The sequence below is a fragment of the Borostomias antarcticus genome (genome assembly GCF_949987555.1).
Source record: "Borostomias antarcticus genome assembly, chromosome: 11".
NCBI lineage: Eukaryota > Metazoa > Chordata > Actinopteri > Stomiiformes > Stomiidae > Borostomias > Borostomias antarcticus.
The window spans coordinates 20,225,309-20,251,595 of record NC_140244.1 but is presented as its reverse complement, the minus strand read 5'-3'; the positions used below and the strand labels follow the sequence as shown (position 1 = coordinate 20,251,595).

At 47.3% G+C, this 26,287-nt stretch overlaps 2 protein-coding genes across 2 annotated transcripts; one reads left to right on the top strand and one right to left on the bottom strand.

The window, feature by feature from the left end:
- Positions 1-9,694: 9,694 nt before the first annotated feature.
- On the top strand, positions 9,695-16,545 carry ints11 (integrator complex subunit 11; the record flags this gene model as incomplete). The annotated part of the gene is made up of 17 exons (XM_084445563.1): positions 9,695-9,831; positions 10,049-10,146; positions 10,326-10,399; positions 10,540-10,768; positions 10,885-10,983; positions 11,071-11,105; positions 11,204-11,342; positions 11,436-11,500; positions 11,617-11,806; positions 11,912-11,995; positions 12,106-12,195; positions 12,666-12,828; positions 12,988-13,098; positions 13,187-13,248; positions 13,385-13,527; positions 14,300-14,429; positions 16,480-16,545. Exons 1-17 carry the CDS (start codon positions 9,804-9,806, stop codon positions 16,543-16,545), a joined length of 1,806 nt encoding a protein of 601 aa, XP_084301689.1. The 5' UTR covers positions 9,695-9,803.
- A 1,404-nt stretch (positions 16,546-17,949) lies between these two features.
- On the bottom strand, positions 17,950-18,903 carry LOC311315467 (lysophosphatidic acid receptor 6; the record flags this gene model as incomplete). The annotated part of the gene is made up of 1 exon (XM_084446137.1): positions 17,950-18,903. One exon carries the CDS (start codon positions 18,901-18,903, stop codon positions 17,950-17,952), a length of 954 nt encoding a protein of 317 aa, XP_084302263.1.
- Between the last annotated feature and the right edge of the window lie 7,384 nt (positions 18,904-26,287).

Here is a 26,287-nt window from a genome sequence, read left to right as displayed (position 1 = left end):
AAAAGCACATTCCCTTTCCCTGCCCATAGGCCTACTGAAAGTCACTGTCCAGTTACACAATCACTCAAAGTCACTGTCCAGTTACACAATCACTCAATCCCCAGTTTCACTGTCATGTGCCTACTGAAGCACATTCACTGTCACTGCCCAGTTACAGAAGCTCGCAGTCCCCCGTTACAAAAGCACATTTAGCCTACTGCCCAAGTGCACCCCTCACAATGTTGTCCCTCTTTATTTCATTCTTCCTGTTCTGATTAGTTGACATGGTCACTCAAATAAATGTATTATTTACCAGTTTTCACGTGTTGACCAATAGGCCCACATTATAACATGTCATTGTCATCTACTTTAGTCAGAAATAATTACAACAAATATAGCCTAATGATAATTATTACTATGGGTTATGAGTATATCATACAGTGAAATCACAACCATCCTTATTGTTTAGTGTAGTTGTGGGTGAGGGTTAGTGGTTAGGTAGAATGTTTAGTAGGACTGTATAGGGCTGTTCAGTTTTGTCATCACACACAATCTTGAGTGCCGGCCAGAGCACTACTTCATGGCCAGAATGTCCATAGCAGGAGAGGTGTAGTAGATGCAGAAAGGATGAGACGAGACACAGGCTCCGCGTGCGGGTGGCCAGGGGCCAGTATATTGAAGCTACTCAGGTTACAATTAGTGTGGTTATATCTCCATAGACGCACACATTGAACACAGGGTGAAAAGTTAGCTTCAACAACATGAGAGCTCAACACTTTTCGAGACTACTCCACTCACGGAGCGCGCCAGACTGAGGTAACATTACGCGGGACTCTGTGATGATGATGTCATTGACATGCGTCCTTCAATTACCAAAATAAGAGTCTCTGAACATAGGAAGGAGAAATAAACTTAATAAAACAGAATAAGTCCAGAGCCTTTTGTACAGCCGCCCCCGAATGTCCACAGTACATTTGCTCAACTCAAAAGGCGACTACTCTAAACATCAGTCAACGGGGCTAACTGTCGTCTCCAACCGGAAGGGCCGGCAGGATAACCAACCGGGCGACCGGCCGGGTGTACGTTCTGTCCTTGACCTTCACGTCTGCTGACCTGACGCGACCATCAGGACTGGGGTGAACCTTGACAATGTGCCCAGTAGGCCACAAGGCCCTCGGCAGCTGGGGGTCGACGATCATTGCCACAGATCCCTCTGTGACGTCGGCTGGTGATGACTGCCACTTTGACCGCGTCTGCATCCCAGGTAGATACAGTCGGATGAAACGGGCCCAGAAGTGGTCCGCGAGCACTTGTGCATGCTTCCACCGCCGGCGACTGAGGAGCTCCTCCTTGGGATAGACCACCTGAGGCAGGGAGCCGTCAGGCCGCCCCATCAGCAGGCAGTTGGGTGTCACGGGGTCTGGATCGCTGACATCGGATGGAACATAGCCCAGCGGTTTAGAGTTCAGCATCCCCTCAACTTCAATGAGGACGGTGCGGAGGACCTCTTCTTGCTGGGGCTGTGCACCGACTGTGGTGTACAGTGCAGTCTTCACTGATCTTATCTCCCGCTCCCACACGCCCCCAAAGTGAGGAGCAGCAGGAGGATTGAAGTGGAACTGGATTTTCTGTGGGGCAAGGAGCTGCTGAAGGTCAGCGGACATCGCCGCAAAGGCCTCACCCAGCTCCCTCTCGCCACCTTTAAAGTTGGTGCCCTGGTCTGAATAGAGCTCAGCAGGTGTTCCCCTCCTAGCAATAAACCTACGCAGGGCCATCAGGAAGGAGTCGGTGTCAATTGAGGTCAGGACATCCAGGTGTACAGCCCTGACAGTGAGGCATTTGAATATTATTCCCCACCTCTTTTCTGTGCGACGACCCAGTCTGACCTCAAACGGCCCAAAGCAGTCGATGCCTGTGGAGTGGAAAACAGGCTTGAAGAGCCGGAGGCGGGCTACAGGTAAGTCGGCCATTTGGGGTACGGTTGGCCTCGCTTTCCAACGGCGGCACTCTGTGCAGTTTCTTTGGAAGCGACGGACTGCCTCTCTTCCTCGCAGAACCCAGTACGTGCGTCGGATTTCAGCGAATACACGTTCGGGTCCAGGGTGCTTCAGACGGCTGTCAAAGTCCTGTACGAGGAGGCGGGTCACTGGATGTGAGGGATCCAGGACCACAGGGTGTAGGCTAGTGTAGGCCAGGTCTTCAGATCGGCGGAGACGACCACCGACCCTGATGAGTTCAGTGTCATCCAGCTCTGGGGACAGGTTCAGGAGGCGGCTGCTGCGCTGAACGAGTTTCCCTGCTTTAAGGAGGCGGAGTTCTTCGGGGAAACTGTCCCGCTGAGCTCTACTAAGGAGAAGTCTCTCAGCTTGGCGATAATCCTCTGCCTTAGCGCAGTTCTCCTCTGTAGCCGCCCCGTGTAACTCCCGGACAGTGGCTTGTAGCAGCTCCTTCCATGTGCTGTACTGGTGCAGGTCTGAATCTGACTGATCGGCAGCCACAGAACTCACGCCACAGAAAGTGGATTTGCGCAGCTCCGTAGCCTCTGGGGTGTCCTTCACTGCACTGGTAGGATCGGAAGGCCACTGGTTAGAATCCTTCAGCAGAAAGGGGGGCCCTTGGCTCCATCTGTTGGGTCGGACCAGGTCCTGCAGAGCTTTGCCACGAGTGATGTCGTCGGCTGGGTTTTGTGCCGAGTCAACATATCGCCATGTGTGCTGGTCGGTCAGTTCTTGAATCTCTGCCACGCGGGTGCCCACGAAGACCTTGAAACGGCAGGATTCCGAACGCAGCCAGGTCAACACTGTAGTAGAATCAGTCCACATTACTGTCTTCTTAATCTCCAGGGTGAGCTCATCACTAAGGAGTTTGGAGAGCTGGGCTCCTGTGAGTGCACCGCACAGCTCCAGCCGGGGCATTGAGTGCAAACGCCTTGGGGCTACCCTGGAGCGGGCCAACACAAAGGCCAGGTGCGCCGTGCCGTCATCGTCGACTGTTCTGAGATACGCCACTGCCCCATAGGCCTGCTCCGATGCATCACAGAATATGTGCAGCTCTCTTTCCCTCACTGAGGCAGCAATGTTCTTTGGTGAGTAGGGACGAGTGAGGCTTACTTGAGGGAGGAAGGACAGCTCTTCTTCCCAGTCTCTCCACTGCCGGACAAGGTCTGGAGGCAGCTGGGTGTCATCCCAGCCTCTATGCTTTTCCCACAAGCTTCTCACCAGCATCTTGGCTCTTGTAGTGTACGGCAAGATGAAGCCTAAGGGGTCATATTGACTGGCGAGAACCTTGTAGATATTGCGCATGGTAGGCTCACCATACTGGACTGGACGGTGTTTGTACCTCAGCATGTCCGTGGAGAAGTGCCAGCTTAGGCCTAGTGTGGTCTCCGGAGTGTCCGAATTGTCCTGTGCGAGCCAGAGTTCAGCGCTGTTGGACCGAGCGTCTTCAGGGAGGTGGCTAATGACACTAGGTTCGTTGCTGGCCCACTGGCGCAGCACAAAACCAGCGGAGGACAGGAGGGCTCTTAGCTTGTCCACTAGGTCCCGTGCTGTGGTGGTGGAGGGAAGACTCTGGAGGCAATTATCCACATAAAAGCATCTCTCAATGGAGTTCCTCACCCCGTCCCCTGGCTGGCTGTTGTCTCTTGCGTGGCGTTGTAAGGCGAACGTGGCACAGCATGGGCTACACGTAGTGCCAAAGGGGAGCACCTGCCACTCGTATACTGTTGCCGGCTCATCTTGGCACAGGTCACGCCACACAAAGCGCAGGAGAGGGCGATCTTCGGGTAGCAGGCGGACCTGGTGGAACATGCTCTTTATGTCTCCGCTTATGGCTACGGCATGTTCTCGGAATCTGAGGAGGACTCCAAGCAGCGATGCCCCCAGGGTCGGTCCAGGCAGGAGGTAGTCGTTCAGGTTGTGCCCTCGATATTGGAGGGAGCAGTTGAACACAAGGCGGTGTTTGTCATTATGGCTAACTAGGTGGTGGGGAATGTACCATGCCTCATCCCCTCGGTTAAGCTCTGATGGGTCAAGCTTGACAACTGACCCGCCCTGGATCAACTTCTCCATCTCCGCCCGGTACACCTTGGCCTTGTCAGGGTCTCTCTGGAGTCTTCTCTCTACTCCCCTCAGGCTAGGCATGACAGCCTCGGGGGCAGCCTGGAGGCGGGGCATGTCTCTGCGGCGCAGCAATGGGGTGGCATAGCGCATTATGCCATCAACCTCGACACGGGTGGTTTTGTCTTCCAGATAGCTGACAGCTAGGTGGTCTTGCTGAGAGCGTGTCACTACTTTACTGCTTCTGAGTGGTATAACATCAGTCTGCCAGAGTTTCTCAACATGCCTCATAAGCTCGCTCTCCTGAGGCGGGACAGAGGTGAACAGGCACTGCTGTTGTGAACTGTTCAGTCGGCAGACGACGCTGGAGGGGCCCTGTAGAGTCCAGCCCAACCGGGTGTGGATAGCAGCAGGGCCACTGGGGGGTCCCAGACGCACGGGCTCAATGGGAGTGATGAGGTGTGGGTGGTCACTGCCTATGAGCAGCAGTGGCTTGACCTTCTTGAATGACTGGAGAGGTACCCCTGACAGGTGCTTATACTTCTTCTGCAGGGACTCTGTCGGGTATGTATGATCAGCGAGGTCGATGTGATCAGCTGTGAAGGCATTGGTGATGCGATAACGCGTCTTTGACCCAACCTTTGGTGAGAGGAGGAAGGAAACACAGTTGCCTTGCAGGGTTTGCACCTCCTGCCTGATAGTACGTAGAGGCAATGTTTCTGGTGTGCCTTGGAGGCCTAGTCTCCGGGCGGCGGTTGGTAACAGCATCGTCCTTTCTGACCCGTCGTCTAGCACTGCATATGTATCGATGGTGCAGTTGCCATGGTACAGGGACACTGGAATGACTTTCAGAAGGATTCTGCTGCCCTCTGTTGGTCGGTCGAGGTATAACACCCTTGTCGATGCCTCACCTCCATCCGGAGACACCACAGCCTGTGTTCCTTTCTGCTGCCCCGTGTTGACATCATGCAAAACTTGTAAGTGGCGACCACCGCACAGCCTGCAGGGCTTCTTCAGGTTGCACTGTGCTGCTTGGTGTGAGCGGGCGCAGCGCCAGCATCTTTTGTTGGTTTTTATCCACTCGGTCAGCTGCTCTCTGTTGAGTTTACTTATGGCTGTACACTGGCTCAGGTGGTGTTCACGGTTATCACAGAAGGCACAATAAGGTAGAGGCTTACCTTGAGTGGGAGAGCTGCTGGGAGGTTTCGTCTCTTTAGATGTGTTCTGTGATCCATGCAGCACGGTGACAGGACGTTTCCCTGATTTCTTGTGCAGCCACGGGCTGTGTTGGTTGTCTTTGGTCATTGGGGTCGAGGATAGCTGACCATCGACATCTTGGCACCACGACTCATACTTCAGCCATTCAGCCAGGTCGTGGAGGGTATGGGTATTACCTGACCGGCTGATCATGCATCTGCGGAAATCCGCTCGTTGCTCGGGGGGTAACTTACCGAGCAGACGAACCACATGAGAACCGCACTGCAGCTCCATTTCTCCATCAGCGCCGAGTGTCTTTAACATGCCCACGAGTGACTGGATTTGGAGGGAGAATCTCTCAAAGGCAGCCACATCTCCACCTTTGATGGCAGGTGAGTCCATTACTGTGGCTATTCGCCTTAGCGCTAGCTGGTGGGGCTGGCCGAACTTTTCATTCAGCGCCATCATGGTGTCGGTGAAGGGGGTCTGGGAGTGAAGGTAAGCATCAGCTATCAGTTTGGCCTCTTCCAACTTAAGGTGGTCCGTGAGTACTTGGTACTTAAACAGTTCTGAGCTGTTAGGGGGTAACAAGTTCTCTAAGGCGATCTTGAGATGAGCAAACTCACCAGGGTCTCGATGTGAGAGGTTGGGAATTGTTGGACGAGGGCCACGGTATGCTGTGTCCACGATGGTGCTCTGATAAGAGGGCCTGGAGTACATGGACGTCTGCCTTGGCATGTATAGGGGACGCTGAGGAGGTGGCGGTTGTTGCACAGGTGGGTTAACAGGCACTTCATACGGCGTTGAGGTGAACCTGTGTTGTGCTGGAGCCAGACCGGGCCAGGTAGGAGGCTGTAGAGGGGAGGCAGCAGGAGCATAGATAGCGTGTCTAGCCCCAATTGATCTCTGGGCTGGGGCTGCTGGCCGCGGCTGGTCTGGCGCTAACCGGTTCTGGTTGGCTAAAGTCTCATCTTTCAGAACTTGCAGTTCACTCATAAGTCTATCTAGGCGTTCGATCTCAGGTGGGACGCTGGTTGCGTCCTCGATGACCAGCGGCGGGGGTGGGGGAGGCCAGTCATCATCTTCTTCGGTGTTCACTGGGTCCAGGTGGTTGTTAGGAGCCTCTTGTAGCTGTTGGAGGCTGTGTGCAGTACTGACCAGCTGTCGCACGTCTGTGTGGACTGATTTGAGTTCTTCCATGTAGGCTGACATACGCTGGTGAGACTGCTGAAGCAGGCGCCGTTCACGCTGGATCTCCTCCAGTTCTGCTCTGAAGGCTGTGGCTTGGGTTTCATGGCGCAGGCCATAACCGGGGGTAAGATGTTCACGTGACCTCTCATCTCCTCTGTCTTGATGTAGCTGGCGGGCTAGCTGTTCCTCTGGTTCATGCAGCATCTGTTCCGGTGCGAAGCATGGGTCACTTTCGTGGAGGGCAGCATCCCAGTCCAGCCCAGGGCGTAGTGGAGTTGAATAATGAGAGGTGGGGGTGGTCTTCTCGGCCGCTCCTTTCTGGTGAATCATCTGTTCTCTTTCGTGTCCGTGCCAGTGAGCTCCAAGGCCACGGGGGTCAACTTCATAGTCTTCATAACGAGGAGGGGGGCGTCGCCGGCGTGCACCATAAGCTTGAACATCCATCTTGATTTAGATTGAGTGTGATGTAGATCCGGCTCGAAGGACCATCAATGTGGGTGAGGGTTAGTGGTTAGGTAGAATGTTTAGTAGGACTGTATAGGGCTGTTCAGTTTTGTCATCACACACAATCTTGAGTGCCGGCCAGAGCACTACTTCATGGCCAGAATGTCCATAGCAGGAGAGGTGTAGTAGATGCAGAAAGGATGAGACGAGACACAGGCTCCGCGTGCGGGTGGCCAGGGGCCAGTATATTGAAGCTACTCAGGTTACAATTAGTGTGGTTATATCTCCATAGACGCACACATTGAACACAGGGTGAAAAGTTAGCTTCAACAACATGAGAGCTCAACACTTTTCGAGACTACTCCACTCACGGAGCGCGCCAGACTGAGGTAACATTACGCGGGACTCTGTGATGATGATGTCATTGACATGCGTCCTTCAATTACCAAAATAAGAGTCTCTGAACATAGGAAGGAGAAATAAACTTAATAAAACAGAATAAGTCCAGAGCCTTTTGTACAGTAGTGGCTCGCAATTCCGTTGGTAAATTATAGCCACTGCCCCAGCAAAATAAGAGTTGTTTTAACACACCAGCATAGATCCAGGCAGACGAGGATTATTCCAAGAGTAAGTAAGGGAAGGTGGTTTGTTCTCAATTACAGCTAGGACTCCATTGTTCCTCAATTCAATTAAACTTTATTGCAGACCCAGGGTCCAGATAAATAACAAGACACACTTCCCCCCTTCCCTTGGTTTATATGCAGCACAATTTGGCTAGGCATACAGGTGTACCGGTAGCAAAATTGTCAATCAGCGGTGAAGTTGTCAATCAAAATCAGTTAGATCAGTAATGTTTCAGCGCGCCGTGATATTGGCTGCTCTAAATTATCGTTGCCAGCAGGTGTCAGTAGCGTACAAAGCATTTAATGAGGCTTCGAGTAATGATGTTTGCGATACAATGTGCCTCAGGCTACGTTCACACGGCAGATATACCAAGCTGCTAAAAATGCGAGGGGCACCGCATTGCCCTTCAGAATATAGACAATGAAAAGCAATGCGCAAACGCGTTGACAAAATCTGCCGTGTGAATGCACCTTAACCAACGCCAGACCAATGATAGTTATTTCGCTAGTTCCATTGTGAAGGCAAGGAGTCCCGTCTGCTGGACTGTGACTCCTCAGGCGTGTGAAAGTGCGCATTTTACGAGGCTGGTACAAAACTGAGTTTTGGGACACCCTTGGTGACGTCATTCGTTGTTTCCATCTCTCACAGCAAGAGTGCGCACTTTGGTGCAAGGGTGGGTATTGGGCATGGATGTATTATATAAACTGGATACAGCCACTCCATTCACTGGCCGCTATCAACAATGAAGCCCTATTGAACCGCGCCATCTTGGCAAAATTTGTAGTCATTTGACTATTTCCGGTTACTTTTGACTTGCGCAGTTGTGCTTTTCTGGCCTTCCGGTTACTTTTGACTTGCGCAGTTGAGCTTCTCTGGCCGACGCGCGTCCACGAAAAAGTTCACATTTTTTAATGAAAATGACCACAAGACAACCTCCTGTGCATAGTTGAAATGGTAGTGGGATACGGTGATAAACTGGAGTGATCATTTGACAGCAATTATTAGCCTTTTCCAGGAATGGACAGAAATGGGATATTTTTTAGAATAACAGGAATTTATTCACATACAATGTAAAGGAGTTGATGTGTAGCATGAAGATGAAACGATACACTGAGTTTGGGTGTTTTCAGTCAACGTTGGCGTTGACCGCTTCCAGCTATCGAATGGCCGACTGGTGTAAGATGGATAGCCTAACGTTAGAGAGATAAATGTAGGCTATGGTTATGTTAATAAAGCTAACAATGATGTTGTAACATGCATGCAGCACTGCCGATCTGATCTGAACGATTGATTCATTATTACCATGGATCGGTATTGGGATTGATCAAGGGCGAGTGTGAAATAGCAGCCAGGAACTCAGCGGGTTTTCCGAGATGCGGTAGCCGCGGCCAGAGCTCCTGCTGGCGGGGAGTGAAGCTCTTCAACTCGCCTGTCACTGGCTCCCTGGAGGAATTTAGCCTGGCTGCAATAACGTTATCGCGAACGGAATGAATACCATCTACTAGCAAACAAAACATGTTCAATTATATTTAACTTGTTAAAACTAAGATGCCAGGATCAAAAAATAATTTCTCCAATTGATATATTTGACAAAAACAGGTTAATATGCAAGCCGGTTTTCATTGCTAAATCAAAGCGGGGAGAGCCGAGAACGCGCGTCTACATTTCAGAGAAATGTGAACTTTTTCGTGGACGCGCGTCGGCCAGAGAAGCTCAACTGCGCAAGTCAAAAGTAACCGGAAATAGCCAAGTGACTACAAATCTAGCCAAGATGGCGCGGTTCAATAGGCCTTCACTTTAGATTTCGATTCCTGGGGGCTTGGTATTGGGGCACAGCGAAAGCATAATTTCGCCATCACTAACCGGAAGTAAGATGAAAATCAAACAAATGAACAGCTGCTATAATTCATACGCTTGCTAACTTGCTATACGGATGTAGCGATATTCCTGGTAATAACAATGACACTATTCAACATATTGTTACTCGTGTTAACGGATCAAACGCGGAAGTATTGTGAAATCTCGCAACTACAGACGGCTCTGAGCCATGCTCTGAGCTCACTACGCACGCGTGACTCGTGACACGAGTATGTTGCCGTTTCTGGTTTGGCTGATAGGGGGCGCTGTCTGCTTCTGCACTGTGCTGAGAGAAGAGAAGAAGAGTTTTACATGCGTGGTGCACTCACAACTCACAAACTATTGTTTACAGAAAGTGTTGTGTTCATGTCAACCTGGCCGCTAGGATAACCAAGCTGGCCCTCAATTAACGTTTCAGCTAACCAGCAGCTGGTTTAGCCGTTTTGACTCAGGATGCCTGAAATAAAAGTGACACCACTGGGTAAGTAAATAGCTATCTTGCTAACGTTAGACAGCCATAACGCAACATAGAGCTAGCTAGTTAGCCGTGTATTGGTATTGGTTCCAGCTACATAATTTCTTACCAAATGAATTGCCAAAATCTTACCATGGTCAAGCACCGCATTTGTAGATAAATGTAGAATGAATGAATGGAACAGTTGAGCATACGTGTGCACCCTCCTTCCCTGTAACGTTAGGTGCTGGACAAGATGTTGGGCGAAGCTGCATCCTGGTTTCCGTTGGAGGCAAAAATATTATGCTTGATTGTGGGATGCACATGGGATTCAATGATGATGTGAGTAACAAGGCTATTCTCTGTAACAACACATAGATTGGTAATAGTTGCAGGGTCTCTTAACTGTAAATATCAATAGTCGGCTAACTGCACCTAGTCCCATCTGCATCTACCATGTCTGTTATAACACTTATTTTATATATGATTTAAGTTCAATGTCTGCCTATATGCCGTCTTAGAGACGTTTTCCAGACTTCTCCTACATAACCCAAAACGGACGCCTGACAGAATTCCTGGACTGTGTGATCATCAGGTTTGCAGTTTCATATTTGCTACAAAGTCTTTCCATGCCACTTACTCATACAATACGATCTAATGCAATTGAGTACACCAGTGAAAGTGTTTTGTCATCATACTTTTGACGAGTCAGACTAATGCATTGATCCTCCTCAGCCATTTCCACCTGGACCACTGTGGCGCTCTGCCGTATATGAGTGAGATGGTGGGCTATGACGGGCCCATCTACATGACCCATCCCACCAAGGCCATCTGCCCCATTCTGCTTGAGGACTTCAGAAAGATTACCGTGGACAAGAAGGGGGAGACAAACTTCTTCACATCTCAGATGATCAAGGATTGCATGAAGAAAGTGGTGCCTCTGAACCTTCATCAAACTGTCCAGGTGGAGCATCACAGTACCTTTGATTCAAACAGAATCGTCACACCTTCTGGCTTTCCTTGACGTGAAAGAGTGTATTTCTTGACATAAAACTATGTATTATTCTGTTTGTTTCATAGGTGGACGATGAACTGGAGATCAAGGCTTATTATGCAGGCCATGTTCTTGGGGCTGCAATGGTGCAGATCAAAGTTGGGGCAGAGTCGGTGGTCTACACAGTGAGTATTATGAATTCTGGGCTTAGTACTGATCTAAGAATGTCGATCGATATAGTAGGAATAATGACCCAATTATATCATTTGTAGGGCGATTATAACATGACACCCGACAGACATTTGGGGTGAGTGGATTTCATTTTGTGCTGTACTTATTGTATGATCGACACACCTAAAACCTGTGAACGACATCTTATTCCTTTTGTGTTCTATTTCCTCCCAGGGCTGCGTGGATAGACAAGTGTCGCCCAGACATGCTGATCTCAGAGTCCACCTACGCCACCACCATCCGCGACTCCAAGAGATGCCGAGAGAGGGACTTCCTGAAGAAGGTGCACGAGACCGTAGAACGAGGAGGAAAGGTGAGGGCCGTCAGCACAGAGATCCAGCTTTCTCCTCCTTCTGTCTCCCTTCTCCTCCTATCATGTACTGATGGGGAAATGTTCTGTTGTCAGGTCCTCATTCCTGTCTTTGCACTCGGAAGAGCCCAGGAACTGTGTATCCTATTGGAAACATTCTGGTACGGTTCGGACACTCATAAAAGATGTGACAAACATGTTAGACCATGGGATCAAGTAGCTAGCTTGTTGATCAGAGAATGCCGGAACTAAAAAACTGCCCCCTCATTCCATGTAGGGAGAGGATGAACCTGAAGGCCCCCATCTACTTCTCCACGGGGCTCACAGAGAAAGCCAATCACTACTACAAACTCTTCATCACGTGGACCAACCAGAAGATTCGCAAAACCTTTGTACAGAGAAACATGTTTGAGTTCAAGCACATCAAGGCCTTCAATCACTCCTACATTGACAACCCTGGACCAATGGTGCGAAGAGTCATCCTGTTACATGCTAGATCATGATATTGTTTACACATAATAATAATAACATAATGCACTGTGTTAACTGAACATAAAAGTGTGTTCTTTTAGGTGGTGTTTGCCACCCCTGGCATGCTGCATGCTGGTCTGTCCCTACAAATCTTCAAGAAATGGGCCAGCAATGATAAGAACATGGTGAGTGAATACATAGTTACTTAGAATCTACGCCAATTCTGAAGTTGGATTAGTGCATGGACGACACATTTGGTTTGTTTAGAAAAATTTTTTTTTTTTTTTCTTTCCAGGTGATCATGCCTGGGTATTGTGTACAAGGCACGATTGGTCACAAAATCCTGAATGGTCAAAGGAAACTGGAGATAGAGGGAAGAGCAACGGTAAAGTGAAAAGAGATGTCATGTCACTGTATTTCGTGTAGCAGACCTCATGGGTGAGGAAGCGCAGTTGATCTAATGCAGCCTGTATGATTGTGACATTACCATGGTAAAATGGACTGCACTTTTATCCAAAGCGCTTTACAGTGGCGTCTCGTTCACCCATTCATACACACATACACACCAATGACAGCAGCTGCCATGCAAGGTGCTAACCTGCTCATTGGGAGCAATCTGGGGTTCAGTGTCTTGCCCAAGGACATTCCGACGTGGACAGGAGGAGGAGGCGGGATTCGAACCGCCAACCCTACGATCATCGGACAACCCGCTCTACCTCCTGAGCCACAGCCGCCCCAGAGCGATAGAGCTGCTGGCACATGTATGAAGTGCACCTGCTGACTCTCTGTTCTCTCTCTCTCTCTGTTCTCTCTCTCTCTCTCTCTCTCTCTCTCTCTCTCTCTCTGCCCCTACAGTTGGATGTGAAGCTGCAGGTGGAGTACATGTCCTTCAGCGCCCACGCGGACGCCAAGGGCATCATGCAGCTGATCCGCATGGCCGAGCCGCGCAACGTGCTCCTGGTGCATGGGGAGGCGGCCAAGATGGAGTTCCTGAAGGGCAAGATCGAGCAGGAGTTCAGTGAGTTCAACCAGAATCCTCCTTCTGTCTGACTGAAACCTTACCTGCGGGCGCCGCCCCCCCCCCCACCCCCCCACTCCCAAAGAACAATGCAGACCGCCAGTGTCACACACGTGAGGGTTTTGTCAGGAGTCATGGTCATCCACGTGTGCCCGACAGGTATCAACTGCTACATGCCAGCCAATGGAGAGACGACCACAGTGACGACTAACCCCTGCGTGCCAGTGGACATCTCGCTCAACCTGCTCAAAAGGGAGATGGCTCTCGGAGGTATGTTTGCTTGTCTCTCTTCTCTCTATCTCTCTTCTCCCTGTTAGTGTGTATGTTTTTGTGATCCATACTGTATAACTTTTCCCAGGGACCTTACCTGACCCAAAGAAGCCACGCACCATGCACGGGACCTTGATCATCAAGGAAAACGTAGGTTCCGCATTACACTTGACGCGCATACAGAATAGTACCATGTGATATCTTACACTGTTTCACGGGGCTCAGCTGGATGAGTAACCGATGAACGAAACGACTAATAATGCGTCGTCGCTACCTCTGAGCGCAGAGTCTTCGGCTGGTCTCTCCAGAGCAGGCTCTGAAAGAGCTGGGCCTCAACGAGCACCAGCTCCGATTCACCTGCCGCGTGCAGCTGCAGGACCCCCACAGCGACAGCGACACCCTCCACAGGATCTACACCCACCTCAGGAGGTGAGAGGACCCGGTCGGACAAGACAGACATGCACCCCATAGGAGTACGATAGAGAAATACTGTAATTCTACACTGTCCTCTACTGTCTATGAGGTATCTACTGTACTAATACCAGTCCCTCCAGAAAAACGCGGGCAAAAATCCTTGATTATGCAGGCAAAAATCCTTGATTATGCAATGGAATATGCGGGGGTTTTATGTGATTTTATGCGTTGTATTTTCGTGCAGACCCCACTCTAATGCATATAGCCTACACTATTGCGTCTTCACATGCTTGGAATGATGGCCTACGAGAAATAACAAAACCATAGCCTATGCGAGAGCGCCTAGACCAGGTACGGTTATAGAACGGCGTCATGATTGTAGGCAGCCTTAAAACTTACAGTGATGATGAAACTTATAAACAACCATTATGCCAATGTCTGGTCTCTGTGGTCGTCCAGGTCATTTGCTATTTCCAAGTTTATCAGACCAAACATTTTGCCCATGTCTATGATCTGATGTTTATTGATTTGATCTTAATATAATCGATGCAGCTGTGCTTTAGCCTACTCTTATTTGCTATTTATTTCCTTCATTCATGATGAGAATAGCAGAGGACTTTGAACTTGATGCATTAAACATAAATTCAATGCTTCCACTATGGAATCTGTAATATAAATATATATATATATATATATATATATATATATATATATATATATGCACTCACACACACACACAGTATTATTTATATAATATTCCTCTTCTGTTTTCTGTCTTTTTTCCCAGTGTTCTGAAAGGTTACACAGTCCAGCACTTACCGGACGGCACAGTGATGGTGGAGTCCATCGTCATTAAGGTGTCGTCCTCACCTGAGGACCCCAACACCAAGGTGCTGCTGCTGTCCTGGAGCTACCAGGTGAGGACAGGGAGGGGGGTGTGCTGGCCTGGGGGAGGAGAGGGAGGGGTTGTGCTGGCCTGGGGGAGGAGAGGGAGGAGAGAGGGGTGTGCTGGCCTGGGGGAGGAGAGGGAGGGGGTGTGCTGGCCTGGGGGAGGAGAGGGAGGGGTTGTGCTGGCCTGGGGGAGGAGAGGGAGGAGAGAGGGGTGTGCTGGCCTTGGGGAGGAGAGGGAGGAGGGAGGGGGGTGTGCTGGCCTGGGGGAGGAGAGGGAGGGGGTGTGCTGGCCTGGGGGAGGAGAAGGAGGAGAGAGGGGTGTGCTGGTCTTGGGGGAGGAGAGAGGGGGGTGTGCTGGCCTGGGGGAGGAGAGGGAGGGGGGTGTGCTGGCCTGGGGGAGGAGATGGAGGAGAGGGAGGAGAGGGAGGGGGTGTGCTGGCCTGGGGGAGGAGAAGGAGGAGAGAGGGGTGTGCTGGTCTTGGGGGAGGAGAGAGGGGGGTGTGCTGGCCTGGGTTAGGAGAGGGAGGAGAGGGAGGGGGTGTGCTGGCCTGGGGGAGGAGAGAGGGGGGGGTTCTGGTCTGGGGGAGGAGAGGGGGGGGGTGCTTGTCTGGGGGAGGAGAGGGAGGGGGGGTGCTGGTCTGGGGGAGGAGAGGGAGGGGGTGTGCTGGCCTGGGGGAGGGGAGGGAGGGGGGTGTGCTGGCCTGGGGGAGGAGAGAGGGGTGTGCTGGCCTGGGGGAGGAGAGGGAGGAGAGAGGGGGTGTGCTGGCCTGGGGGAGGAGAGGGGAAATGTGGTGTTCTTGGACCACTGCTGTGCTCTGTGGGAGTGTAGCGCACCATGGAGAGACTTGTGGTTTGGCTTAAGCCCCAGACGCACTGGAAGAGTCTGACGCTAGCGTTTTGAAGTACACCAATTGTTAAATGGCCGATCACGCACCAAAAGCATTTTGAGGCGAGTCAAACTGCCTTGACGCTTCTACTCCGAACTTGTTTACATTTTGGAGCGTCAAATGGGGACTAATCAGTCTAAATTAAATCAGCTCCCTATCAAAGCTGACGCCTGCAGTGCGCCATAGGAGCGTCGAATGAGGCGAGTCAAATGAAGCTTGAAACTCTTCCAGTGCGTTTGGGGATTTAATCTATGTTCACACAGGCTTTCCGAAGTGCAGCGCAAGTGCAAAGCATTCACGCCCACACACGAGCGTTGTTGTTCACACCAGAAGCGCATTTCTCCACGCTCGTCAGAGATTTTGAACTGAACTTGTGTTGCGACTTGTTGACAGTGGATAGGAATAGAATATACCTGGCTCTCCAATGGCCTTCGCAATGACATTCCAAAGCTTCATTTTTTTGTTGGTGTCTTTGTAGAGCATGTGCTGGGGATCATACAACTCCCTGTATTTTTCCACTTCGAGGATTAACTTGATGTCGTCGATCATCTTCAAAAATGTAACTAGTGTAGTTGGGGTTAGTTTCTGTCTCACTATCATGTGTTTGGTCGCCCCAACCCCGCCCCCACCCCCAGCTCCTCTCTCTCATTTAAATTCAAAGGTGCTTTATTGTCATCGAAAGCTTACAGGCTACGTTGTCAAAGCAAGTGGGAATCCTAAACAACGAATATGTAGGCTAGTATACAATTACAGATTTTGGCTACTGAAATCAAATCTTTACTTAACAGAAAAAAGATAGAGTTGGAAATCACAGTTTGAAAGCCTATTCTTAATTGCTACCTACTTGATAAATGGACAAATGTATGTTTGTGTCTACATTATATACAAACTGGACGCCTTGTAGAAATAGGTTTTATTTGGGGGGAAAAATGCCCTTTTCCCCTGCCCTTTTCCCCTGTCCGACGTTTTCAAATTTTCTTGCGTTCACACGCTGCCGGTGTGAACAGTCACGTTGGTTAACATGGGCACCGAAAGGAAACGGGCTGCGCTGACGCTTCTGGTGTGAACCCGGCGTCAATGTCACGATTGTCACATGATTGTAATTCTGAACTTATCAGATCCTTTTTGGCTCATTTGAATAGCCTACTCTCCTCTAAATTCTAAACCTCTTCTAAATGTCTCTTTATAGGATGAAGATTTGGGGAGCTTCCTTTCCACTCTGTTAAAGAAAGGCATTCCAACAGGACTGTGCTGAATCAAATATCTGTTTGTAAGTTTGGTTTATTGTCAAGTTTAGTTTGTATAAAGTTGATTTGAGAAAGAGGCCAGCTTTTTTATTGTCACTGTTGACGTGATTATGACAGTAAACATAAAAGATAGATGATTTGCAAGCATAGCAGAACTGGTGGATGATGTGTGTCTCTGCACAAAATGCAATATTTACTTATCCAGAAATTTCTATACAGTAGCAATAGTACGTAGTATCAGAACAATAAAAAATTTACAGAAGATAGTGTAAAAAGAATGTCAAATGTAATTTTATTTCGATAGAACCATTCATACAAATCAATGTAGCACACAGTGCTTTAGATAAAGAGATAAAAACATAATCATGTAAGCACAGTGAGAACAGATTTAAAAGAAACAAATGTAAAAGAGTAAAAAAGATATAAAATAGAATAAAAAGTATAAAAACAGAATACAAATCAAGAACACTTTAAGATATTAACACAAGTAAAGCTATGTGATAAAAGCAATATTGAAAAGGTATATTTTAAGATCTCTCTTAAAAATGACCACGTCTCAGACATTCTCAGGTCCTCTGGCAGGGTGTTCTGAAGGCTGGGGGCATAAGAACTGAAGGCTGCCTCCCCAGGCCTCTTAGTCCTGCTCTAGGAGCCATTAAAAGCCTGACCTCACGTCCCTTGGACTTTCACATTTGATTGTATTACAACATGGAATCCAAATAGATTTTATTAACATTTTTGTCACTAATAAACAAACAAAGTACCGAGTACAAAGTGAAGTGGACCCCCCCTCCCCCAATTAATACTTGGTAAAAGCACATTTGCCAGCAATTACAGCTGTGAGTGTTTGGGTAAATCAGTCAGATTTGCACATTTGGATGCAGCAGTTGTCACACCTTCTTTGCAAAATTGCTCAAGCTCCATCAAGTTGGATGGGTGCTGTTAGTGAACAGCAATTGCTTGCCACTGATTCTCAGTTGGGTTGAGGTCTGGGCTTTGACTGGGCCACTCCAGAATATCAATGTTTTTGTATGTAAACCACTGGAGTGTGGATTTGGCTGCATGTGTTGGGTCATTCATTGTCTTGCTGGAAGATTAATCTTCTCAAAGCCCCTGTCCCTTACTGTTTTTTTTTCTGATTAATTAATTAACGATTGAAATGAATTAAAATGTCATTTTTCTTTTAAATTACAGTACTTTGTGTTTCAGTGACAAAAAATTTAATTAAATCACGTTTTTATTCCATGTTGTAACAATGAAATGGGGGGAAAAGTCCATGGGGGTGAACACCTTTGACTACCTTTCATAGGCGCTGTATTTGTAGACCCAGCCACCCCACAGTCCACCCCCCATACAGTAGCCTCTTCAATACTGTAGCTTAGCTGCTGTACAGACCCCTCCTCCTCCCCCACCTAGCTAACATTGATGGTGTAAACCCCCCTGGTCCTTCGAACCAGTATGTCTTTCACCTTACTAAAGTCCCATTTGCAGTGGCTTGTGATGACATAGTACAGCAGGGGGTCCAGGCAGGAGTTGAGGCTCACCAGGGCCATGGTCACTCGCCTGCCATGGTATATGACGTTGGCGCTGGGGCAGTGCTGGATGACCCCCAGGCGGTACAACAGGTGCAGGAAATGGATCAGGTGAAAGGGCAGGAAGCAGAGCAGGGTGATGGCGAAGATGGTGTAGATGATCCGTAGCGCCCCGCGGGCCGTGTTGGTCCGGATGAGGGCGATGCGCTTGGCCACGAACGGGTAGCACACCAGGATGACCGCAGAGGACAGCACGGAGCAGATCAGGGCCAGGATGCTGTACCGGGCCACTCGCCTGTCCAATTCCTGCTCTGTGAAGTTCTCAAAGCAGCTGCGCCGCTTTAGCTCAGGTTTGCTGCTCAACGGTCCCGCCAGCATGAAGCACAACATGGCCGCCCCTGAGACCACCCAGGCCGTCACGCTCACCAGGACGGTACAGCAGGAGTCACGAAGCCTCAGGTAGGTGTGTGGGTAGACGGTGGCTATGTAGCGTTCCACACAGATGCAGGACATGAACAAGATGCTCATGTAGATGTTGGCGTGGAACAAGGTCCCCGTGATGCGGCAGGCCACGTCGCCAAATGCCCAATCGTTGCCGTGCAGGTGGTAGTGGATGCGGAGAGGAAGGGTGCAGAGAATGGCGGTGTCGGCCAGGGCCAGGTTGATGATGTACACGTTGGAGGAGGTGCGTGGGGTGATCTTGAAGATGAAGACATAGAGGGCCCCTAGGTTCCCCGGCAGGCCCAGAGCCAGCACCAGACTGTACACTGTTGGATAGAGGTAGTACTGGTAGTCTTCTGATGGGGCACTGCAGTTACCAGCAGCTGTTATCATTTTAGGATATAAAAATGAGCGTATTTCAATAATCAAGAGGATCTCTATGAGTTGCTGATCAAACCTATAACAAAAGAACATTTGCAAAAAATAGTTCAATACTGCACTCATGCTGTCAGGGTATCATTATGTTCATTCGTTTTTTGTTTTGGATTGAAATATGAGACAGGGGTGAGGTGTCTATAATATTGGTTTGTGCATTTTGGCAGCAGCAGAGATCGTTAGTACTTAAAGATTCTCGAGTGTCCATATCACCAATGACCTGCGATTTTTGTGTTGCATGACTCAAAGTCAGATAGGATTCCAAAAGAAAAATCCAATTAAAAATCCTGTACGATTTTGGAACCAATCCAATTAGATAAATTCCCATAGGATATAAATACAATAAGAAAAAAAATCTGTCAGGAGTCCAATATGACTGGTTCCAAATCTTACAGGATTTTTAATTGGATGTTTCAACTGGAATCCTATAGGACCTTTTGAGAGAAATATCAGTCTACTGTCATACTAGATAATGACACGTGATCAAGCACAGCTGAACTGAAAAGTCCAAATGGATCTACTCATGTATCTGAAGCTTGCCTCTGTTTTCACACTGCTGGTATGGCTTGCCAGAATGCTGAGACTACTTCAAACAAACATTAATCTCACAGACACTTGTCTCCTTTTGGTCAATTTCTCCTCGTCTGTGCATTTTTGAGCAGTATGTTTTCTCACTTCTATGGTGATTCCAGATTTCGCACTCATGTACACTAATATGAATTTGCGTTGGGTTCTGAGATTTCGATCTCTTTTGGAGAACCATGGTTTTGGTCTGAGTGTCACTTTCAGGGACCAGGTCTGGAGGAACTGGTGAAAGATGTCTAAATTGAGCTGTAGACCCTCTCTGTCTCATCTCATATTTTTCTCTGTCTCATTCACATGCTGTACACACACAATAAAATAATGTACCTTTCCAAAAACCAGAGGAAACTATACCCTGGATTAACAACATTAGACTATGTAGGCTACATGTTAATACTCCAATCATGTGACATTGAACAATATCAGAAAGTTACTTACAAAGTTCCAGAAGGACTCAGCAAAAAGTAAAAAATGATTATAACTTGGTGTTACTCTATACGATCCCTCATCAAATACCCATACCCTGACACCATTTCCTATCAACATGGGTTTGGAAACTGTAACTAATCTCTTTGTGTATCGCTAGGTATGTGAGTAGGTGTTGTACTGTACATCTACAGGAAATGAGTAGAAGGGCATGTGCTGTTTCGGGGCTCGGTATGTGCATGTCAAGCAGACATTTTCCATGCAGACTAGCCTTGGTTTACTTCAGTGAGATTATACTTCACCTACTCTGGCTCATTTTCTTATCCTTTATCTTCTTGTAAATGCTAATTTGTTTAGATGCATAGACAAATTAGTAGGCTACACAGTGAACCTGTCGTCCCCCAACCCATGAAGTCGTCAACATGCAGGCCCTACAGTTGTTGACTGTGTAAGTGGTAGGAGTGTGCCCGAATACAGATTATTAGGTGGGCTAGCTTGTAGAAGCTAGCCCAACTTGTAATATTCCCACTATTTCTTTCTTACTTATTATAGTTCTCCACAGTTTTTTGGCCCTTAACTACTTCTTCATACTTTGTGCTAGAAACTTGATTCAAACTTTCAAATGTTCATCGTCTTTAGCTCTTTCCTGGATGTTTTCAGATTTTTTTTAATAGTTTTAATAGTTTTTTAGTAATTTAACTTTTAATAGTAATTTTTGTGCCATTGAAACTGCTGGTGGAATGTTCAGTATCATTATTGTAAACTGCTGGCACTCCTACAGTTTTGAAAGCTCACACACATAGTATACATCAAAACATTCACACAACTGTGCTGATTCATACAATGTAAGTATCTAAGCTGTTTGACTTATAGTTTTCACGGTATGACAATTTGTTTGGCAACTGCGCTCCCCATTTAAACGTATGGTGCCGCACTCTAACATTTGAGCTGCTAATTTTGCATTTTTACCTTTTTTATAACTTGTCGCCATGCCTACAGTTTTAACAGCTCATACACATATTATATATTGAAATGTTCACACAACTGTGCTGATTCGTACAATGTAAGTATCTAAGCTGTGTGACTTACCATTTTTGAGGTATGACGATTTGTTCGGCAACTGCACTCCCCATTGAAACATATGGTGCCGCACTAATTTTTGAGCTGCTAATTTTGCATTTTTACCCTTTTTCTAACTTGTCGCCATGCCTACAGTGTTTAAGCTATACGGACATATTATACAAATAAATGTTCAGCAAGTTCTCAGGATTCCTATGGTGTCAATATGCTGTAACATTTATAGTTTTCGTGATAGAGCTGTCTGAAGCGGACCATGTCTAGGATCAGAGTGTCAGTTGGGATTAGAGTGGTGGCAGCTGTTGCTTTTTTGAATTTGTGTGCATGTGCTGTTAATGAAATTCAAGTCTCACCAATGTGTTACCCCAATTTGTTTCTTTCTGTTTTCCTACTTGATTGATGTTCTCTGAGTTTCTATTGTTTTACAACCTCTGTGAAACTTCCTTTTCATCCGTTCCCAGAGAATCTCTCTGTTTAGAAAGACCATTTGGTCTGTAATATCACTCACTTCCTCTATACCATCCTATAAAAGATTCTGCACGACTGAGTTTCAGTACTCTGAATGATCGGAAACACTTCCTGTTTTCAGAGACCGCTTTGCAAAACGTATCATCAGAGTAAATCTATTGTCTCTGTTTGAAACCAGCTCGAATCGACCACTCATTCATAGTGCAGCCTCTCTTAAAGGTACAGGCACCCTTTTATAACTAATGTGGTAGCACAGAACTCAGCCAAAGTGGAATAGAGACACATGATCTTCACTGGTGGGGGCCGGTGGGTAGCCCGGAGAAGAGTACTGACTGGCTATGACCAAAAGGGGCGGAGCCTTTCAACCACGCCACTATTCATGCCACAGAACCCACTTTTCAGTTGAGTGGGCTAGAGACACACAGTCTTCAATGGTGGATTCATGGAAATTGCCCGGAGGTCACTGTACTGTCCCCGACTAGCTGTGACCCAAGAGGGCGTAACCTAACCTGCACACCACTATCCACGCCATGGGCCCCACAACTCAGCCCCTGAGTGGGCTAGAGACACACGGCCTCTACTGGTGGAGTCAGATAGGTGGCCCGGAGAGGAGTACACTGTCCCCGACCAGCTCTGACCTGAGGGGGCGAAGTCTTGCCACCACGCCACTGTCCACGCCACGGACCCCACAATTCAGCCCCTGAGTGGGCTAGAGACGCATGGTCTTCGCCGGTGGGTGCATGGAGATTGCCCGGTCCGTAGTAGTACTAGCAGTAACTGTTACTTACAGCTGCAGCAGCTAGCCCACCTCACATTTTCTCCAGGAAATGTACTTTCTAGTTATTACAGTTATTCGGAAAGGCACAGATAATGCCTTGGAAACATTTTTTTTTTCAATCCGAGGTTATTCGTTATTATTCGGAGGGGAAAAAGCGGCATCAGCTGCATTAGCCTATTGTTGATGAGTGAATCACAGGAGACGGCGCTAATCTGATGAGACCACTGGCAATGCAGCGAGGCGGTAAGAGAGGACACATTTTCACTCACCTGTTGTCAGATAAAGTTGGAAGGTCAAGCAGCAAGTTTCTTAATTCAGCTAATGTTAGCTGGTCATTACATATTGGTAGGTATGGATTTGAAACCGAGTTCCACAGGCAGACTTTATATCCTTTGCAGTAACGTTATGGGGAAAAAACATGGCTTAAGCCATGACGTAACGTTATTATCAACTAGACAATAACTTAAAAAAAATAGGCTACACTCAGTCTGAGATTAAATGTGGCTTGTGGAAGTTTACTACATATGTGGTACTGCTGCCTGCATTTTCGTATTACAGCTGCTAAGTTTTAAAACAGTGTTTGTGTGCACATTTAGCAGCACACTTGATCCATTCTGATCACTTCATGTTGTCTTAACTCAGAGTGAACGTTGCTAGTCATGTAACAGCTTGCTTCTGAATTGGTAGCACAGTGCCATCTACTGATGTATTTGACAGTTGTTTTCCATCACATCCCAGTTGAGTTATCTTGATATCAGACAGAATTGTCAACTTTTTGCACTCCATTGAGAATTTAGAATCAACAAACTTTTAGTGGGCGGACTCGAATGTGGAAATATATTTCAGAACTAATTATATGGCAATATTAAATCAATTTGATGCTTTGAATGCTCAAAAATTGCATTTCCAATGAATATTACGTTAGTAGAAAATACGATTTAACGCAACGGTATAAACCACGCCCACTTCCAGTTTCTAACCGAATACAAATACGAATACAGATAATTGTGTTGATTGAACAGATACAGATAATGACGTCTCGGCACATCCCTAGTAAGTGGCCTTTTATACTAACCTCATGAGACCATCCTGATCTCAAGAGCTCACATTCTGTTTCTATCCGCAGATCTGGACTTCTCCCTATCTAAAACGATTTCCAGAGGTCGCATTAGCAGCCGGGCCAATCAGGGACTGCATCCTAACTGCTGTTCTGCCCCCTAGTGGGGATCCAGCCCCCGACTGGTTCCCCAAATAGTTGATGACAGGCTGTTGGCAGCTCCTGGCTGCCCCTGGAGGACAGCTTGGATGGGAGAAATGCAGGGAACAATTTCCACCGGCGATTCCCCAAAATGTGTGTGCTGCTTGCCTTGTCGCCACTCACTGAGTGCAATGTGTATGTCACAGGTGGCCAAATAAAGACCCCTCGGGTCCTGTAATTTAAAGGAGTCTCCTGAAGCAACAAGTGGCAATGTTAATGTTAGTAAAATGGACACACCAATAAGTGCAGTTATTGCAGATGCAGAAATACAGTGAATAATAACAATTAGACAAGAACAAGAGAATGCACTAGCGGAGTTTCTCGACAGAAAATACATTTTCACCGTTCTTCTGACTGGATTTGGCAAGCGATTTGTACCGCTGATTGGCTGAAGGAGTGTCTGTCAAGCACTCCCACTCCCTGAAATCGGTCTACATAGGGGGAAGGCAAGACTGATCTGCAGTGGGAAACAGAATGTGAGCTTGCGAGATCAGGATGGTCTCGCGGCTACTTTTCTACAGTAGTTTAGATTTATCTATAGAGTTGACATGCGGGCCCATCATAATTGTTTGGTCTAAATGTAAGCATTTTTTCTAAACTAGTGAACTAGAAATTTCCTTACAGCTCTATGTTGCTTAATTCTAACACAGAATGCCATTCTTCCTTTGCCTGAGTCCTTTAGTCTGCATCGATGCTTGTGATGATAGGGTCTCTCCTCTCCAATACTACTACAGTACTACTACTAAAATTACTAATACAACTATGGCTAGTACTATAAAATATAAAAAGAATATAAAAACTACTATAATTGCTATGACTGAAAGAGCATCTCTCAAAGACCGATTGAGTTTAGTTCTGTAGAAGATTTTTAACTGATCTAGTCAAAAAGGATTTGCCAAGATTCGCTCAAAAAGGTTAAGTTTGGTTTGTTGAGAAAACATACGAGCGCAAGGACTTCAGGACAACGCACATGAGTGGTTTATCCAAGTGAAGTGCCGCAGTCTGGTCTTGCACGGCCTTATATTCAAGCAATACACAGGTATGGCGCTTCCAGGATGTGATTGGCTAACCCATTGTACACGTCATATTAAATGGCAGGCATCATCAACAGTGGTCGAGAATATAGACACGTGACATGAGAAAAGGCGGTAATTCTTGCAGGGACAATGGGACAAAGGATGGTTATTCTGGAGCAGACAACATCTAGGTGTGTTGACCTCCTGGAGGTCATCCTGTCATAAATGAGATTAGCACAGCTATGTGAAAGGTTGGGGGAGGTGGTGAAACTACAATTCTTTGACAGTTCTCATGCAATATGTGGGCAAGGCTCCCGCCATTTATCACTGTTTAAGGCCATTGTATCCCATAGAGTCCCATTGAGTTGAGTCAAAAACAATTATATGGTGATAACCCTTTTGGCTCCTATCTCCTCTTAAACTAGTTTAGGCTATTGAGCTTACATAGTTTCAGAGGAGAAAAGTGGGTAGAACAATAACAACTACAAGAAGTATTCAGAAAAACAATCAGCAATACCAACCATCTTTGCTCGCACCCACAGAGCCACAAAATGCATTCACGGGCGGAGGTCTGTGCTCTCTGAGCATCATTTCTAGTTTTAATGGTTTCCATCAGTGAAACGGGGTTGCAGCTCTGGATACCTTATTCACCACTGGGGGGCGCCAAGTGCTAACTAAATGGTTAGCAGCTTTATATCATCGCTGAGGTCAACTCTAATCAACATCTCTGACTGTGGTAGTAGCGGTGCAAGCAGCGGTACCAGGCTAATGTATGGCTGCTGGGAGAGAATACATCTTTCCATCATTTTGTATATTAAATAATACATTTTAGTTGTTCAGGACAAGGACAGTTGTCGTTTTTGATAGTTGGCATTACTTTGCTTTGTAAGTGCTGTTCATGTCAGCTGTTTATGCATTGACTCTGGACACACAAACAGTGAAGAAGAAGGATACTGTCTTCTTGCCTCTAAACTTAATTGACAGTGACGGCACTTAGGCTGCTATTGGCTTTGAAACAGTTTTTCTGTGTACAGAGACCTTGTCCGAACCAAAGGTCTTTGGCTGTCAGCTTCAGGCTCCTTAAGCAATTAGGCTTACTCTAACATGATTAACATACAATGGAGCCAAGGTCAGAACTTTTAATGACTCTTACAATACCTGTTAATACTTTCCTCAATGTTACATTAACTTGTTGAAATTGAATAGTTCATATTATTGTACAGAGTGGAAATATCTATATAATATAGCAGCGATGAATTGTAATTGTGCTATACAATATGCATGCCATTTGTATGCTGTGTGAATACGATGTGCCTAATGTAACTTAATGAGCATCTTACAATATAAAAACTGATTCTCACAAAGAACCCAGAGGCAAATCTTTATAACCTATCTGGAGTAAAATCATCCAGCCTAATGGTTTAGTCACTCCCTGATGATAGTAACATCATGTCTTGGCTCTTAGTTGAGTTGCTACTGTAAAGCTGATACTGTGGACATGTGGCCACGCCTGGGAGCAACTAGCGAAGACTCTCAGCTGCCCAAAGAACAGAGTAGGCTAGTTGATCATTGCTACGAGCATGTTTGCTAACGGTAAGTGCCTCTAGCAGATCCTTGGGAAAGCATCATGGGTCAAAAACCATTCAGTGTAGCCTTTTGAGAGCAATAAGGAATGATGATGGGTACATTGTCTCCAGAAAGTACTCACACACACACCTCTTCATTTTTTTCCACTTT